Raw genomic sequence first — 16060 nt, 5'->3', positions numbered from 1 at the left:
GATGGGATGGGATAGGATGAGATGGGATGGGATGAGATGAGATGGGGTGGGATAGGATGAGATGGGATGGGATGAGATGAGATGGGATGGGATAGGATGAGATGGGAAGGGATGAGATGATATGAAATGGGATGAAATGAAATGAAATGAGATGAGATGGGATGAGATGGGATTTTAGGAGTGCGACGAGGGCATCCCTCTGCAGCCATCTCTGTTCAGGGTAATATTGCAGAACCTGTCCAGGTTTCTGGACCACATCCTGAAAACACATTAACCTCAAAATGTCTGTGAGCATTTCATTCTTTTTTAGCTTCCTCTGTTTCTCTCCATCGTCATATTAATGAAAGGAAATCTTCAGTCCTCTGTTTGTAACACTTACTCCTGTTTTGCGCCTTTATTTGAATCCCTGTCAAGCGTTTAATGTGACGCCGTGTTTTCCTGTCTTTACTGAAGCATCGTTTTGTTTCCTCCCAGCAGAGGCCCGCTCACCGATTGGCTGCAGAAGAGGGACAGCTACCCAATCGTGGACCTCAGCTACCTGGAGGTGGGACTGGGCTCTCAGAGCATCCACATGGAGTTCGGAGACGGAGGTGTGGCCTTCACGCTCCTCGTGAGGGACGGCGCACGCTGCAAACGCTTCTTTGGCCTCCTGACAGGTACAGACGTTTACCTACAAACCCTGGGTTTGTTTAAAAAAGGTCGCAGAGTGCCGTTGAATTCCCACGGCAGGTTTTGGAACAGCTTGTTCCCCCCACAGGAATCCAGAAGCCCAACCTGCTCCATGTGTGTGCTTTGTGACGCAAATGCCTCACCCTGTCGCCCTCTGTAGTGGTAGACAAGAACGTCAGTGAGCGAGGACCCTGGGCTGAGAGGAAAACCGTTTGTTACACAGGGGCTGCTTCTCGGGCTGGGAATGTCTGGAGAAATATGGAAAATTAATTTGACAGTCCCAGTCCCTGAAGGGGGGGGGGGCAAACCCAAAACAAAACAGGAATTCACCTTGGAATGTTTGGGATCGCACTGCAGCTCAGTGCTGACAGATTTAATTCAGCTTTTTGATTCGAAGCATAATTAAATTAAGCTTTAAACGCTGATTTATTATTGTTTTGTGCGATATCACAAGATGTCACGCTCGGAGGGTGCAATCTGAATGACTCTTAGCTACTACCGCTTCAAGTTTTAGCTCCTAATCTCTAAAATTCACTCAAATTTTTGTTTTGGCTACTGTGAATTAGCTGCGGCGGCCATATAAAGTGCTATAATTTGACAGATGTTTTATGTTAAGGGGATATTTTGGACACTTTGAAGTGGTCTACTGTAGAAAGGTTTGAAGGATTAATATCGTACCTGTTGGCTGCTGACCATCAGTTAGCATAGATGCTAATTTATTGGTAAACATAGAAAAGCTAACACAAGTAGCACCTTGTTAATCACTGGAAACCAAAGGTTTTTAAGTTATTATTAAAGGCAGTTGTGTTATGATAACTTCGGCTATTACTTCCACATATATCTTCAGGGTTAGACAAAGAAATAATAAAAAACGATGTGAGAAAAGCACTTCTCAGCCCTGCTTTTAGCCGATGAGGTAATATGTTTGAGAGCTTGTTTTCAATCTGCTGCTTCTTTATTCCTCTGCCAAACCAAAAGCAGGGAGGGATGTTTTCTGTGTCTTGTCCCTGTCACCAAAATCACCACCAAACCAAAAGTCATGAATCTTTGCGAGGGGGTGGAGCGTGTGAACATAAAGCTCTTAATTTGTGAATGCTGAGTTAGCATTTCACGCTTGTTGTTTTTCTGTCTTTTTGTTTTTTTTTTCCCATACGTGTTTTTGTTTTTTAACTCTGTGTATTTTGTGATATTTTAGCCGTTCGTGTGTCAAAACGTTCAGCTTGTTCGGGAGATGGCTGCGGTGACTTTAACTCCTTAAAAAATATTTACCTTTATTTGCAAATATTCTCCTTAAAAAAACCCATAAAGATAAACTTCAATTCCTGCTTCTGCATCCTGGCTGTGTTTTTGTCCTCTTATGCTCCTTTTAGCTTTAGCTACTATTCTGCCAGTTTTAGTTGTTATGTAGCTTTTTGCTACTTTTAGCTGTTAGCTACCACTCTTCTACTTTTAGTTGTTAGCTTGCCTTTGGTAGCTTTAGCTTCTAGCTAACCGTTTGCTGCTTTTGACTTCCCTTTTGCTACTTTTAGCGACCCATTTTATCAAGGCTTTTGCTGTATTTAGCCTATAGCTACCAGCCACTGCTTAGCTTTCGGCTACATTCCTGCCCCTTTTTAGTTGATAATTACCTTTTTGTGAATTTAAGCTTCTAGCTAGTTCATTTGCTTTTAGTTTTTTGCTACTTTTAGCTAGTCTTTCACTGCTTTTATCTTTTAGCTTGCCTTTTGCTACTTCTAGCTGTCATTCTTTTACTGTAGCTGTTAGCAAACCTTTTGCTGCTTTTAGCTTTTAGTCACCATCGTGCAACTTTTAGCTTTTGCTTCATTCTGCTTGTTAGATAGCCTTTTTCTACGTTTTTGCTACGTTTAGGTTTTATCTCGTGCTTTGCTTCTTTTAGCTTTAACGCCTCATTTCAGTTTCTTTAGCTACTTCCACCAGGCCTTCAGCGCTTTCTCTCGTTAAATCTACACCCTCTTCAGTTTTGTTTTCCACTTACAGCCAAAACTAACTTTTCTTTCTTGTCTTTCGTCCTCCCTCTCCCCGCCTTCGGTCTGAATCCATAAACAGCTCATTTACTTCCTTGTATTGTTTTGTGGCCGAAAATGATTGCCCTCGACAACGCCTCCGAGTCTCGTTCTTGAAGAACACGAACAATGTTTGCAAGCTTCCAGGTGCATCCATAAAAGATGAATCGGCTCAGATGTTTCTGGTTTACATGTGAGGTACGCGATGTTTGTTATGTGCAGTCAAATTTTATGCCAAATTAACCTAAATACAGCTGTTGAAATATTTTTGTCTGATTACATTTAACCGAGTCGACTTCCAGCATGTGGACAAAGTTTAAAACCACAAACTGGGATGACGATAGACTCGCTGGCTGGAAAAGACAGAAAGGATGTGGTTATAACCAGGACAGTTTTTTTTTTTGTTGTTGTTGTTTTTTAAACCGAGTTTGACGCAATTTCTGTTGAAACCTGAGCGATAGCACCAAACCAGTCAAATCTGAAGCCAAAACACGCTCCTTCAGCTGTGGCTTTCTCTTGTTGGGAGAAGGTAATCAGGTCACAGCTGCTCCAGAAACAGGAACTGATTTAAAGACCGAGCGTTGCTTGAAGGAATGCATATCGCCCGCCACTTTTCATACCAGAGTTTTGGACTGAGGTCACCTTATGCTGAGAAACGACAGAGTTTTAGCCGTTTTGGTCAAACCTTTATGCTACATCTCGTCATGTGACAAGCTGAGGAGGACTCTCAGCTCCTACCACGCTAAATTTTAGCTCCATATCATACCTGCCAACATTTGAGAATGTCAGTGTGGGACAACATAGCGTGACCCAAAGTTTTGATCTGTCTCTCCATCCTCTCAGCTGTTATATTGTAAATACTGATCAGTAAACAGCTGTAACTTGTTATTTATTAGTAATTAGTAGCTTTAGCTAACCTGAACATTTCCAGGCCTCCTCTTTATGCTCAGACAGAACTTCCTGCTGTCTTTCCACCACTTTGAAAAGCTTTCTTTCATGCCTACATCTTTATCTTTCTGCCTCTCCATCTTTAGCTCTCTGTCATCAGATGACAACACGACTCACACAAAAACAATCGCGCTCCACTGTGGACACAGTGGAGCGGGTCTCCTCCCTGCTGGGAGATTGACAGCTGTCAGTGCTTGGGGAAGTGGGCGGGGCTTACGGTACGCTGCAGAATGAGTGCTTTCTCACATTTAGTCACTAGATTTGTCGCTAGTCGCTTTAAAAAAATGCTAGAGGGATCTGAAAACTCGCTAAATATAGTGTTAAAGTGACAAAAAGGCCGTGTGCATGAGAAATACAAAGTGTGGTGTGTGAGGGCCAGATGCGGGACTTTTGGCCAAGGGACAAGGGACAGGGGGAGCTAAATGTGGGACCAATGCGGGACACTTGGCAAGTATGCATTATCTGTAAAACTGTGGCGGCCATCTTGAATTGAATTTACTCCAGTAGGTGAGCAGTTGTAGATGCACATCTTGTAGTTATTTCCTGTCAGTTTAATATTTTGCGGACGGACAGACACACGATTAAAGCAAATGATTTGCTTTTATTTTGCCCGTCTCGTTCGTCTCCAGGACTCGGGTCCTCGTTTTCCGCTCTGCTGAGGAGACGCGGCGAGCGTCGGGTTTAAACAACGTGTCGGCGGTCGAGCGAGGTGCCATCCAAAGCCTGCAGTCACGAGGAAACAAAGGGCGGCTGGCAGGCGGAGCGTGTTTAGAGCCGAGCTGGCAGCGGCGGCCGGTGCTCTGCTGCATGTCAGCGCTGCAGCTTCCTCCGCTTTCACACTCTCCGGCTGCTTCCAACATCAACAGCAAATCCCCCCTGATCACTTTCACATGAAAGCAAATCGCACACCACTGTTTGACACGTTACACAGCTGAGGCGGATTACATTTACACCGCTCGCCGCCAGAAGGCCGAGGCGATAATGTTTTCGCCTGCGTCTGCCTGTGTGTTAGCAAAACATCTCACAAACCGGTGGACAGGTTTCAATGACAGCTAACTGACAGCTGTGGTCGTAGCTCAGTCGGTTTCACAGATATTGAGCTCAGATTTGGTGTGGTAGTAGCTGAGAGTCATTCACAACACATACTCCGAGCGTGGCGTCTTGATCACAAATAGGGTTGTTTTCAAGTACAACATTTCTCAACGTAAGACGATCTCAGTCTAAAACTCTGGCCTGAAACGCCTTTTATTACATTTAATAAATCCTTGAACAGTTCAAATATCAGTTGTTAGTTTAATACACATTTGGCTAAGTGGTCCAGCGTTTTTGTTTGTTGATTTAAAAGTAGAAAACATGTTTGGATGTGCTTGTTTCTGCAGAAACGTTAGTTTTAAGGCGGACTCAGGATGTCCCAAGTTATGCAACCATTTGATCCAGAGGAGCTATTTTACCTTCAAGTAAAAACACAATTTTGGCAGAAGTGTCGTGAGCTGTTTGTTTTCTGTGACAGTAGCAGAACCAGAAGCAAGCGGACTTCTTTGTAAAAATACAAAGTAACAGGACGGCAGGGGGAGAAGGACACATGGTTATTTTGGTCTAGCCCTCCCCTCCTTCGTGTCCCTTTTTAATTTTTGTTTTTAAAGTGTCATTTATTAAAAAGCCGTCGTACTTTCCTCCGCTCCGCGCTTCCCTTTCTGTTGTCGTGACCCGGCAGATCGAGTTCCCGACGTTTTCTCACCTGCTGCTGAATGGAGCTGAAACGTTACACCTGCAACCGGAGTTGGCTTTCTTGTTTTCGCTTCAATAGCAGAAGAATTCCTCGTCTTGCTTTTGGCCTATTATTTGGCCTTGACATTATCTTAAGCGTATACCTTTACTGATTGTTTTTGTTTTTTACGATCCGCTTTCTTGAGCTCGCTGGTATAAATGTAAACAACCCCCCTCCAAGTCTTTGCCTTCGCCCTAAATGTCTCATGAAAGTGAGAACGAAGAAGCGTTTGACTTCCCCCCGGTTTGAACAGTGAAACCAAACTTTTCACTTTCCCGGCAGTTTCAGCAACTCCGAACTGCTCACGTCACCAGGAATCTCGGGCATTTTTATTCGATTTCCTGTGGTCACCGAATGAATCTTTTGGTTTTCAGATAAGTCTCCGTCCCCCCCCCCCTTCCTTCCATTCTTCGGTTTTGGAATTGTTTTTAGATATTCGGTTGTGGGATATTTCATTGAGGACACGCTCTGTTTTTCCACAATAGTCTGGACCAAAGAGAAAAGAATGTAGGTTTGATTTAGGACTGCAGTTCATTACAGGCTTCCTGCACAGTATGGAAAAAATGAAATGAGGACCAGATAGAGCTTCATGCAGCTTTACTTTTAAAAATCGACTAAATCCAGACATATGTGGGGGGATTAGAATATGGGAAATATGCAGAAATAAATAGCGCCTTGGACTAAAACATGTGTAAATCTCAGCAACAGAACATAAGTCCTGGCAAGAATGACTTATTCAATTCCAAGGATGGGTTTGTTTCTCAGGCTGTTGTGCAAGTTTTGATATTTTCTCAGTCTGACTTTGTTTTGGAAAAAACATGGTTTGAGTTGAGTTAGACACTTGAACAATCTCAACCACATGTTCTTTATCTTCCAGTTTAGCGTAGTCACGAGCCTTAGACACAACAACAGGGGACGGTCATGGGAAAAAAAGAACGACGGTCCTCTTAATTCTAAAGTTTTACGTCTCAGGGCGCGATCAAAAGGGTCTGGTCTTTACAAGGTTCGAGAAATCTTTCAAATCGAACACATCCACCGTGTCATTGTGTGTTAAACTGTGTGAAAAGTCCAGTCCAGGATCCAGCAGCTTGTTGAACCTCCTTTAACAGCAAGAACTCTGTTTTCTGTGGGACTTTTTTAAACAAACTGAGCATTATTAGACCCTTGGCCAGCAGCTTCTGATTGTTTTTAAGTCCTTTTCAGCAGGAGAGAGCCTAAGAAGAAGGCCACACCTTAGGGCGTTAGGTGCCGTGTCCTCTCCGGTTACGTTTGATAACATCAGGAAAATTTCAGACCAGGACGTCTCCATGGCGGGACGGCTCCGCGACACGTTTGAGTAATTTGCCGTGGCCTGTCGACATCGTTCGCGCCCATGGGGGGGACGCCGTGGCAGATGATTTTTGGAGCCTGGCTTTAGTGCTGTGACCTCCATGTAGGATCCGACTGTACCATCTTTAAAACCTCCCCCTAAACATCATCTGAAATCAAAAATGATTTCCTGTAGGACTTTGAGTCTGTTTGACCCAATCGTCTTTTGTTCCCTGAGGCTAGCAGATATTTGTTTCTGCTCGGCTCTCTGAAGTTCAGTCCGGTTGAGGTTCTGGACTCTGACTGGACCCGTTCTGTTGTAGATTAGATGTTGTGGTCGGGTTCATTGTCCTGTTTGGTCCAAGCTTCAGCTGCCGGACAGATGGCCTCACATTTCACTCCAAAATCCTTTGGTCTGCAGAGGAGTTCAGGTCCTGTGGCTGCAAAACAAGCCCAAATCATCATACCTCCACCACCATGCCTAACAGTTGGTATGAGGTCTTTTCCAGTGTCACATGACTTGTCTTTTAGGTATGAAATAACTAATCACAGCTAAATGTGTTAGAAAAAAAAAAAAAATCAAACATACGGCAGTAAGGTAAGAAGGCAAGACCTGAAAAAAAATCATTTCAGATGGATTTTGTTGTTTTTTTTTTTAAAAAGGACAATGTCCCGTTTGTGTACACGGAGGGGGTGGTATTCCAAATGGAGTCCAGCTTTAATACATGTCCATGGTTTTCACCAACCATGTATTATGGGTGCATTATGGGTAAACAGCTCCACTTTGGTCTTGTTTTGTTCCAGAAGTCCTGTTCATTCGGATGCAACTTTACAAACCAAAGTGGTGCAATAATCCTTTTTTAGTAAAAGAGACTTTCTCCTGACAACCCATTCCAACAAGCCATGCTTGTTTAGTCTTTGTTTAATTGTCCTGTCATGACCTTTGACCTTTAACCTGCTGTCTGAGGCCTGTAGAGTCTGAGATGGAGCTCATTTCTTCGAGCACTGCACGGTCTGACGTTGGGGTGAGACGTCCACTCCTGGTCTTAAATGTTTTCTCTATGTAGAACGGTGGAAACGACCTTTGACCCTTCCCAGATAAATAAGCAGCAACAGTTGCTTCGCTAAGATCACCCCAGGGTCACAAACGACTGGGAGGAGTTACTTCAACGTCGGTTAAATGTCGTTTTTTGGGTTTTTTTTTTATGAATGTTCTGCATATTTTGCGTTTTTAAACGTGTCCTCATTTCCGCAGGAATCGTTCGTGAGATGTCCCACAGGCCAGACAGCAAGTTGCGGTCCATCTCAACCACCAGGCTGTCCCCGCAGCACCACCTCTGGTACGTCTTTGTCGAGGAGCTGGATGCAGCGAGGGGAGGGAAAAAAGCAGCAGGACTCTGTGATTTTATTTGTGCGGATGCTGAAAGCTGCGGTCTGAACAGTGTTGTGCACATTTGTCCGCGGCGTAGGTTAAACAGAGAAGCTCGAACGCTGCACATTTCTGACACATCTTTAGTTGATTACAATCAGCTTCTTTTAGACTTTGTTTTGTAAAGCGGCCTCGCTAAATTAGCTGGTAAACCACATCTTAATTGGCAACATGTGCCGCGCTGCGACTCGTGGAGCATGCGCGTCCTCGACCGTGTAGTTTGTTATCGACACCTTTTCGTTTTTTTACACCTTTTAATTGTGTGTTTTTCTCTCGGACTCAGAAAGTAGCAGCGTTGTGTTACTTCTGTTTTTCTTCTCACAGGAAAAAAAAAGTTGCTTTTCTGTCGCCCGCCGTGAAGCGGTCTTTTTGTTCATACTGTTAGCAAAATATCTCATGAACCAGTGGATGGATTTTAATGAAACTCTCAGGAAGTCGGCGCTAGACGCACGTCTACAACGGATTAACTTTTGGAGTCACTTCAATTCAAGATGGTCGCTACATGAGCGAACGCAAAAATGGCTCCAACTCAGACGATTTCACAGACATCCAGCTCAGATTTCGTGTGGTAGTAGCTGAGAGTCATCCCGAATACGTACTTAGAGCACGACACAATGTATGATTTGCTTAAATCTTTGGCTCGAACTATTAATGTCATCTGGACAAATCTCAAAATGGCCGCCACAATTTTCCAACACCAAAAAACTCAGTCAGTTTTGCAGATATTGTGAGCTAAAACGTGGTGTGGTAGTAGCTGAGATTCGTGCCCAGCACATATTCCAAGCTCTACACGTTAACTGTTAGTCTGTTAGCAAAATATCTCTTGAATGCGTGGACAGATTTTAACGAAACTCTCAGAAAGTAATCACCGCCCGAGCCTCTAGAAGTCAACCCAAGCCGCGGCTGATTGACGTTAGCCGACACAAACGTGGTCCTAACTTGCTCAGAATTACAGCTGATGAGGGGAAGTTTACGTGGCAGTAACTGAGAGTCGTCCTCAGCACATACTCTGAGCGTTCACACATCTCGTGAAATAAAATGAAAGGCGGCGGGCGAGGTTTTGGTTTTTTTCTCTCATGTGCAAAAAACATGTCGTGTTCTTCAAACCTTTTATTTCTGCTGAAAGGCTGTGTGTGTTTTTGAAGCAGCCCTGAAGGAAAGGTGTTTAATTTGAGTTTAAATAAACACAAATGTCCTTTTAGATGAAGGGGGGAGGGAAACGGGACTTTGACGGACAAACCCCAGCTTTTCATCCCGAGCAGCACTTTGGTACCGCCGCACAACAAACGCCTGAAACGTCTCTGTTTTCTCATCTGGGCTCTTCAGCTCGACAATCAAAAAGTTGAACGCAAATCAAAAACGGCTCCTTGATGTGTTGTGATGCAGCTAACCACAGATTTAAAACACACTTCCAAGTGTTTGCGCAACCCAAGTCCCATCAGACGTTATTCTGTCAATTATTTCCTTTTGTTGCACAGTTACTGGGAAGTTCACTCGACGTTTAAGTGCTTCCATCCGACGGAGCGGCACCTGACAGCTGCAAGCCGCCGCAGTTTCGGCGGAATCTGATCTTTCTGAATATTTATGATGCACTAACACTTGGTGTCTTTTGATCTCTCAGGCCTCTCGTGTGTGAAGACATCCAGGCAGATGTGGAGGACGGACAGCTGCAGTTCTTCTATCTTCTGGCTTTTGTCCTGCGAGGTGACAGATCCGCTGAAGCCCAGCTGATAATCAAACGGAACGCTACTCTGTACCGGAGGGGCGGGAATCTGCTTTCATCAGCGCCCTCCTTTTTTTTTGTGTTTTGCTTTTGAGCCTCATTTGCAAGATTTGTTTTGAGAACGATAAGATTTCAGGACACATTTCGAGCGCAGTGGCATGCAAGGTTTGACTCGGGACAAACAGTCGAGCCTGTTGTTTCTGGGAATCACGTGACGTCAGAAGGTAGAGGAATGCATGTCGCCCACTGCTTTGCACGCCTGCTCCGTTAGCGTATCCATTAAGGATGACTCTCAGCTACTGCTGCGCCAAATTTTAGCTTAATGTCTGTAAAACTGACCGAGCTCATGTTGATTAGCTGGTAGACATCCTAAATAAAATTGAAATCCTGGTTAACAAGATGTTTCGCTAATGGCCAGACAGATAAACGACCTCATGGACGATTATACACACAGGCAATTACATTATCACCTGCTTTTCATGGCATAAAGACAAAAAAATGAACATTTAACACAAAGGTTTCCAAACTTTTCAGCTTACAATATCTGACTTTTCTAGTTTTTAATATAGACTTTGCTAATATCCATAATAAATAAGGACATCATGACAGCACAGTCTCAACAACCACAACGCCATTGTTTTTATTCTTTGTAGCAATTGTGGTGGAAAGTATGCCCGCCGCAATCATTTTGAAATGTAACTTTGTTTTTTCGAAATTATCCAAAAGATTCCCACTCTGTGTTTTATGGCCCACAGTGAAGTCCCAACCCCAACTTTGGGAACTACACTTTTCAGCACTTTAAAAACTAAAATAAAAGCAGGAGACGACTATGGCCTAGATTTAATAAAACTGTGCAGCGCCCGTTTTGGGGTTTTTTTGCGCATCGTTTGCACCCGTTATCCGCTCTCTCTGCATCGTCTTCGCAAAACAAATTGTGCTAATCATGCGCAAATATGTCCGTCTGGTTTGGCAGGTTTTAGCAATAATTATCCCGTGAAATAGTTGCTTTGCTACTTGGTAGCACCTACCAAGATGGCGGCTGGAGTTCTTGCCTCAGCAGCTTAGACGGTGCTTTTTTATTTCAGAAGGAACAGAAACATATTTCAAATAGAAAGTTTTAAATAAATTAAATAAATCTCTACAGGTTTTACGGGGAAAGTGCTTGTAAATAAAGGTAAATATTTTAAAAAGTAAAAGAGCTGAACGTTTTGACGTGCGAAGGGCTAAAATGTGATTGTAATTCTGTCGATCCTTAGGGACTCTGAAGCGACACGATGTCCCGCTAACAGAGAGGATTACAAACAGAAAAGAAACACGGTTTCATTTCCATTAAGACAAGAAATGCTAGGAGCAAAATGTAGAAAACAGGAGGTGATTTGTGGCCAGCCGCTGACGTGAGGCGCCTGTCAACGAGCCACGTTAACCTTCGCCAATAAATGAGGCAGAAATACACTGTTTAGACTCCGTGGCTTTGACAGATGACTGTATTTGCATGCATGTGGTTAGGACCAAATGTATCGGGGCTGCAGGGTGTGCATCGGCCTGCGCGACAGCAGAAATATTTAAATTAAAAGCCAAGGTGGCTGGAGGCTGAGCACAGCTGAGCACGGCTGTGGAATTTCGTCTGGCATGGTTTTAACATGTCCCGGACCCTTTCTGAAGCCTTCCTAACATCAGGGATCCGTAGCTGTCGCCTGCAGAACAAGACCAGAGGTTAAAAGGTCAAAACTCTGAACATTTCGTGTCGTAAATACGCCACCGAGTCGGGGGGTTTAACTGTGATTCTGTGAGGTCTGAACCTCGTGTTGAATAATACTCCTTCACACTTTAAATAATGTGAGACTAATTACATATTTCATGTCACCGCAACCAGGTGTTTTCTTTTAAAATTCCTTTTTTTTTTCCTTGGAAGAGATGAGTCAGGAAGATGACCAAAAAATCCCAACTTTTGGGAGTATTTTTTTACCAAGTTAACGCCAGGACAAGGAGACAGATTTACAGTTTTTGCCTAAAATTTTTCAACAAAGCTAAATGGTCTAAAAGTCTGCTTAGAAATGTTTATTATCAATCATTTTTTCACATGAAGAAAGACATGCACTTGGGCTGCAGAGCTCTGTTAGTGTAATACGATTATTTCCGACTTCAACTGGTGTTTTTATATTCAAACACCAGTAAAAGTTGTTGTTTTTTTATATTTTCTGCAGGAATTTTTACCAGAATTCTGAGTAACATTTGCTAGTTAAGTTTGAAAGACATTCTGGCATAAAAAAGTAAACAATTTTGGATATTTGAATTCCAAACTCATTGAAAAACTTCAAAATAAATTAGATTTTTGTGGCTGGGGAATAAAAACGGAAAAAGAGTTGAGTCCAGTCCTGTTGATGTCACCTTTAAATGTGTTTTTTGGTGGAAAAATTTAAAAGGAGTATCATTACTAACTTGCCAAAGTTCATCACTTGTGTAATCCCATTGTTGCATGCAGAAGAGATGAGAAATTAGACTTTTCCTGCCTTTTTTTTGTGAAGGCATCGGTGCAGCATTTTGCTCCTTTTCTTCTGTTTCTCCTTCTTTTTACCTCCAGCTCCACTTCCTGCTAACGGCGTGCTGCAGACGCATGTAATGTGGGCTAAAAAGTCAAACTAAAGCTTATTACCGTTCCTTTTTTTGTAAAACGAAGTGAAAGATTTAACTACTAATTTTGGAAGTGTTAAAATAAGCTAAACAAAGACTGGTTACCCCAAACAATTTAGTTGCTTTTAAATGTTTATAAATTAAAAACTAAAGAAGGAATACAACATATTTGATGTTTGAATGTGCAAATAAGGAATTATTTATATAAAAATTAGCTGTTTTATGAAAACTGTCTGATTTTAGACAAATTTGAACACAATGATTTTCACTTTGACATGTTTAATTGTTTTAAAACGTGCACAAATATTAACTCGCTACATGTCACATGATCAGGTGGAGCTCAGAGGGTGTGATGAGGATGACTCTCAGCTACTACCACGTCATATTTTGAACCCATTTTTGTGTCTGTTAAGGTCGATTAGCTGTGGCGTCCATCTTGAATAGAGTTGACTCCAAAGCTTATCAAAGGTAATTTTGTTTTCTGAGACTTTCATTAAAATCTTTTTTTTTTTACGTTTTTTTTTCTTTCAGAGGACCGTTGGACGTCTCTGACACTTCTGACGACCCGGGAAACCCTCTACCTGCTCGAAGAGGACCACCAGTGGAGGAAGAACTGCTCGGCGGCGGATGGAAACGTCGAACCATGCAGCGGGGGCGCCGCCATCTTGGAAACACTGCCCATTAGCTGCGTGAGCTCGGTCCTCCTGTGGCCCGCGGACCGGTGCAGAATGGACCTGAAGCTTTACGACGAGGTCAGTGAGTCTGAGGTCGTTTATATTGTTCAGTTTGGTGCTAAAATTAGCAAAACGGTAGCTAAAAGCTAAAAATGAAGCAGCGATGCTAAGTTTTCCATTTATTTCATTGAGAAAAAAAAATGTAAATAAAGTTAAATATTTCAACAAAATTACAAAAATCCAAAGTCGCAGCTGCAACGATCTGAATGAGCTGAACGTTTTGAAATGTGAATGTTTAAAATAGCTTAAAGGACGCCGATTTAGAGTCCAGAAAACAGCTGACTCAGCCTTTCCGAGGCGCTCCGAAGGCTCTTCCTCCCTGCAGAAGCTTGGAATCGTCCAACGCGTCAGGTTGGATTCTCATGTTGTTTCTTCATGTTTCCTGCAGACGGTGAAACAGGAGAGGACGTGGAGTGTGCGCTCGGAGAGCCCCGAGCTCCTCCAGGCTCTGCTGGCCTGGGTCAGGACTCAGTGGGAGGCCATGTTCGGAGTGAAGCTGCACACAAGTCTGCAGGACAAAGCAGCGTGATGCATGTGTGTGTGTGTGTGTGTGTGCTCCTGCGTTAGAGGAAGCTCAGTGAGCGTGAGCGAGTGTGTCTTTGTTTGCTCCCTGCAGTCTGAACCCGGTCTGGTTCCGTTACGCTCCTCGTTGCTTCAAGCCGGGAGCTTGGAAGCGATTGCACTCATTCATGTGGCACACAAGCCCGTTAACAAAGCTCCGCTTGCATAATCCCTCCTTCAGACGTGAACACACGCCGCACTGAGCTTCTCAGAAATGGGCCGTGCCTTGTTATCGCCCGCCATCGAAGGTGGTGTGTGTGTTAGCGAAATACCACATGAATCACTGAACTGTTTTTAAGGAAACCTTCAGAAAGTCATCACTGGCTGTACGCCTACATCTCCTTGACTTTTGGAGTCAACCCAACTCAAGATGGCCGCCACAGCCCTCCACAGGAATGGCTGTACCTGAGTGAAATTTACAGTTATTAAGCTAATATTTGGTGTAGTAGCTGAGAGTTGTCCACAACCGTGAACAGACCATGTTGGTGTAAAAGTCTGGCGGGTGATATGCATTCATGTGATATAATTTTCTCCTTATTGCACATTGTACGTTCCTGAATCATCTGTGGCGTTCAGGATTCAGCCGTCTGGATTTAAGAGCATTAAGAGTTTTTAAGGATTTGCCTGAAATGCGCCCACCCCCCTCGTTAAAGCTCGACGGTCCTCCCCCCGGTGTCTCGTTGAAGCGTCATGAGCTGAACACGAGGCGGCGGGAACCTCCCCAAAGCCTCCGGACTGTCATCGAGCGGTACCTCAAACAATCAGCCTCCAGTTAGAGTCGAAATGTTGTCTAAGTGATCAGATCCGAAAAAGCAGCCCCGGATAATTTAAGAGATGGGATTTAATTTGTTCTCACAGCAAATAAGCATTCATCACCTTTGTCTTTCATTAGGGTCGATAAGATTAGCTCCATATGCTTCTGTTTGTATGTATATATATATATATATATATATATATATATATACAAAAATGCCAACCAGCTGTTTTCTAAACTGATCAATTTCACCTCATTTATGTCCTCGTTCCTTCTTTCCACAACTGACTGATGTAAAGTGCCGTCCTTTATTTTTATATAAATCTATCATGAAAACCTGATTCTAAAAGTTGTGTTTTTTTCTGTTAAACTCTACTTTCAGCTGTTTTAACCATCCACGCATCAAAACATTCAGCTCGTTCGGGACTTTACGGCTACGACTTTTAGCTTTTGAAGCTTTTATGCTTTTTGAAATATTTAACTTTATTTACAGCGTCGTGCTTTTTGAAATCTACCTCAGAATACTTTATTTATTTTCAGCTTTTAGCTATCTGCTTATCTTTTAGCTTGTAGCTAATGCGTTGCTCATGCTGTCCTGTTCATTTTAGCTTTTATCTACTGGTTTGCTAATGTTAGCTTTCAGCTTCTGTTCTGCTAATTCGAGCCACTGCTATTGTTTTTTGCTAAAACCAACAAAGAGGCTTAAAAACAGAAACGACGCGACTCGATTCTCATCCGAGGAGCTGTCTCAGTTCAAAAAGCAGACACCCTTTTTTTTGTCCTGGATGACTGAGAATCTACACTAAAGCTAGCTTTTAGTAAATGTTTTGCTAATTGTAGCCTTTAGCTGCTGTTTTGCTTCTTTTAATGCTCAGCTTCTGCTCTCTAACATTTCAGATTTAGCTGAATTTCCACAAAAAGTACTAATTTTCCTCCTGTTTGTTTGTTTGTTTTGGGTAAAATCAGAAACCGAGGCCTCAGAGCTGCAGGTTTCCTGTTTGTTCGTTTATCTGTTCCGCTCGTAAAATATCTGAGGAATATATGAATTTGTTACTCGCTTCTTTAGGGAACGTAGGCCTTAAATATCCAGGTGGGGTCTTCAGTTTTACGAGGCTTGCCTCCTGCCTGTCGGAGCTGAAACGATTCACGTCTCATTCCTGAATTCACGTCTCGTGCAGCTGATGTTTGAACTCTAAAGTTTTCCCTGCAAGTCCAAACCAAACCCAGATCTGTTGAATGACAGCCTCTCACTTCCATGTTATTACTGCTGGCTCCTGGTTCCTGCAGATGGAGGAGCGCCTGAAAGCCTTTCCGGTTCTGAGGCGTCCCTTTTTCAGAGTCCGAGCTCGGCGCTGATCGTTGCCGCCTTCCATCCGGTGGCGTCCAGATGTTGTCCACATGTTGGGTGGGGCCACGTGACCCAGCGCGCCCACCAACCGGTGAACGGCGGCGTGTTTACTCACAAATGACTGGCGACCACTTGCCCGCGTCGTCAGGCGAGCCTCTTTAAA

The 16060-nt window shown here is 43.3% G+C and overlaps 1 protein-coding gene across 8 annotated transcripts in view; it reads left to right on the top strand.

Moving 5' to 3' along the window:
• Nucleotides 1-14898, top strand: part of LOC108242209 (serine/threonine kinase 11 interacting protein) — a 34637-nt gene extending 19739 nt beyond the window's left edge. For 2 of the 8 annotated variants that reach the window (XM_025008219.2, XM_017426927.3), the window contains exons 22-26: nucleotides 475-656; nucleotides 7973-8057; nucleotides 9768-9850; nucleotides 13032-13252; nucleotides 13623-14898. In XM_025008219.2, the coding sequence (XP_024863987.1) occupies nucleotides 475-656; nucleotides 7973-8057; nucleotides 9768-9850; nucleotides 13032-13252; nucleotides 13623-13763 (712 nt within the window). In that variant the 3' untranslated portion in view covers nucleotides 13764-14898. Of the gene's footprint in view, nucleotides 1-474; nucleotides 657-7972; nucleotides 8058-9767; nucleotides 9851-13031; nucleotides 13253-13622 lie in introns of those variants that run through there. The other 6 variants (XR_005232698.1, XR_005232696.1, XM_017426928.3 and 3 more) reach the window with 5 other exon arrangements.
• Nucleotides 14899-16060: the final 1162 nt, after the last annotated feature.

Source organism: Kryptolebias marmoratus, linkage group LG23 (assembly GCF_001649575.2).
Source record: "Kryptolebias marmoratus isolate JLee-2015 linkage group LG23, ASM164957v2, whole genome shotgun sequence".
Taxonomy (NCBI): domain Eukaryota; kingdom Metazoa; phylum Chordata; class Actinopteri; order Cyprinodontiformes; family Rivulidae; genus Kryptolebias; species Kryptolebias marmoratus.
This window is presented reverse-complemented; position numbering and strand designations above follow the sequence as displayed.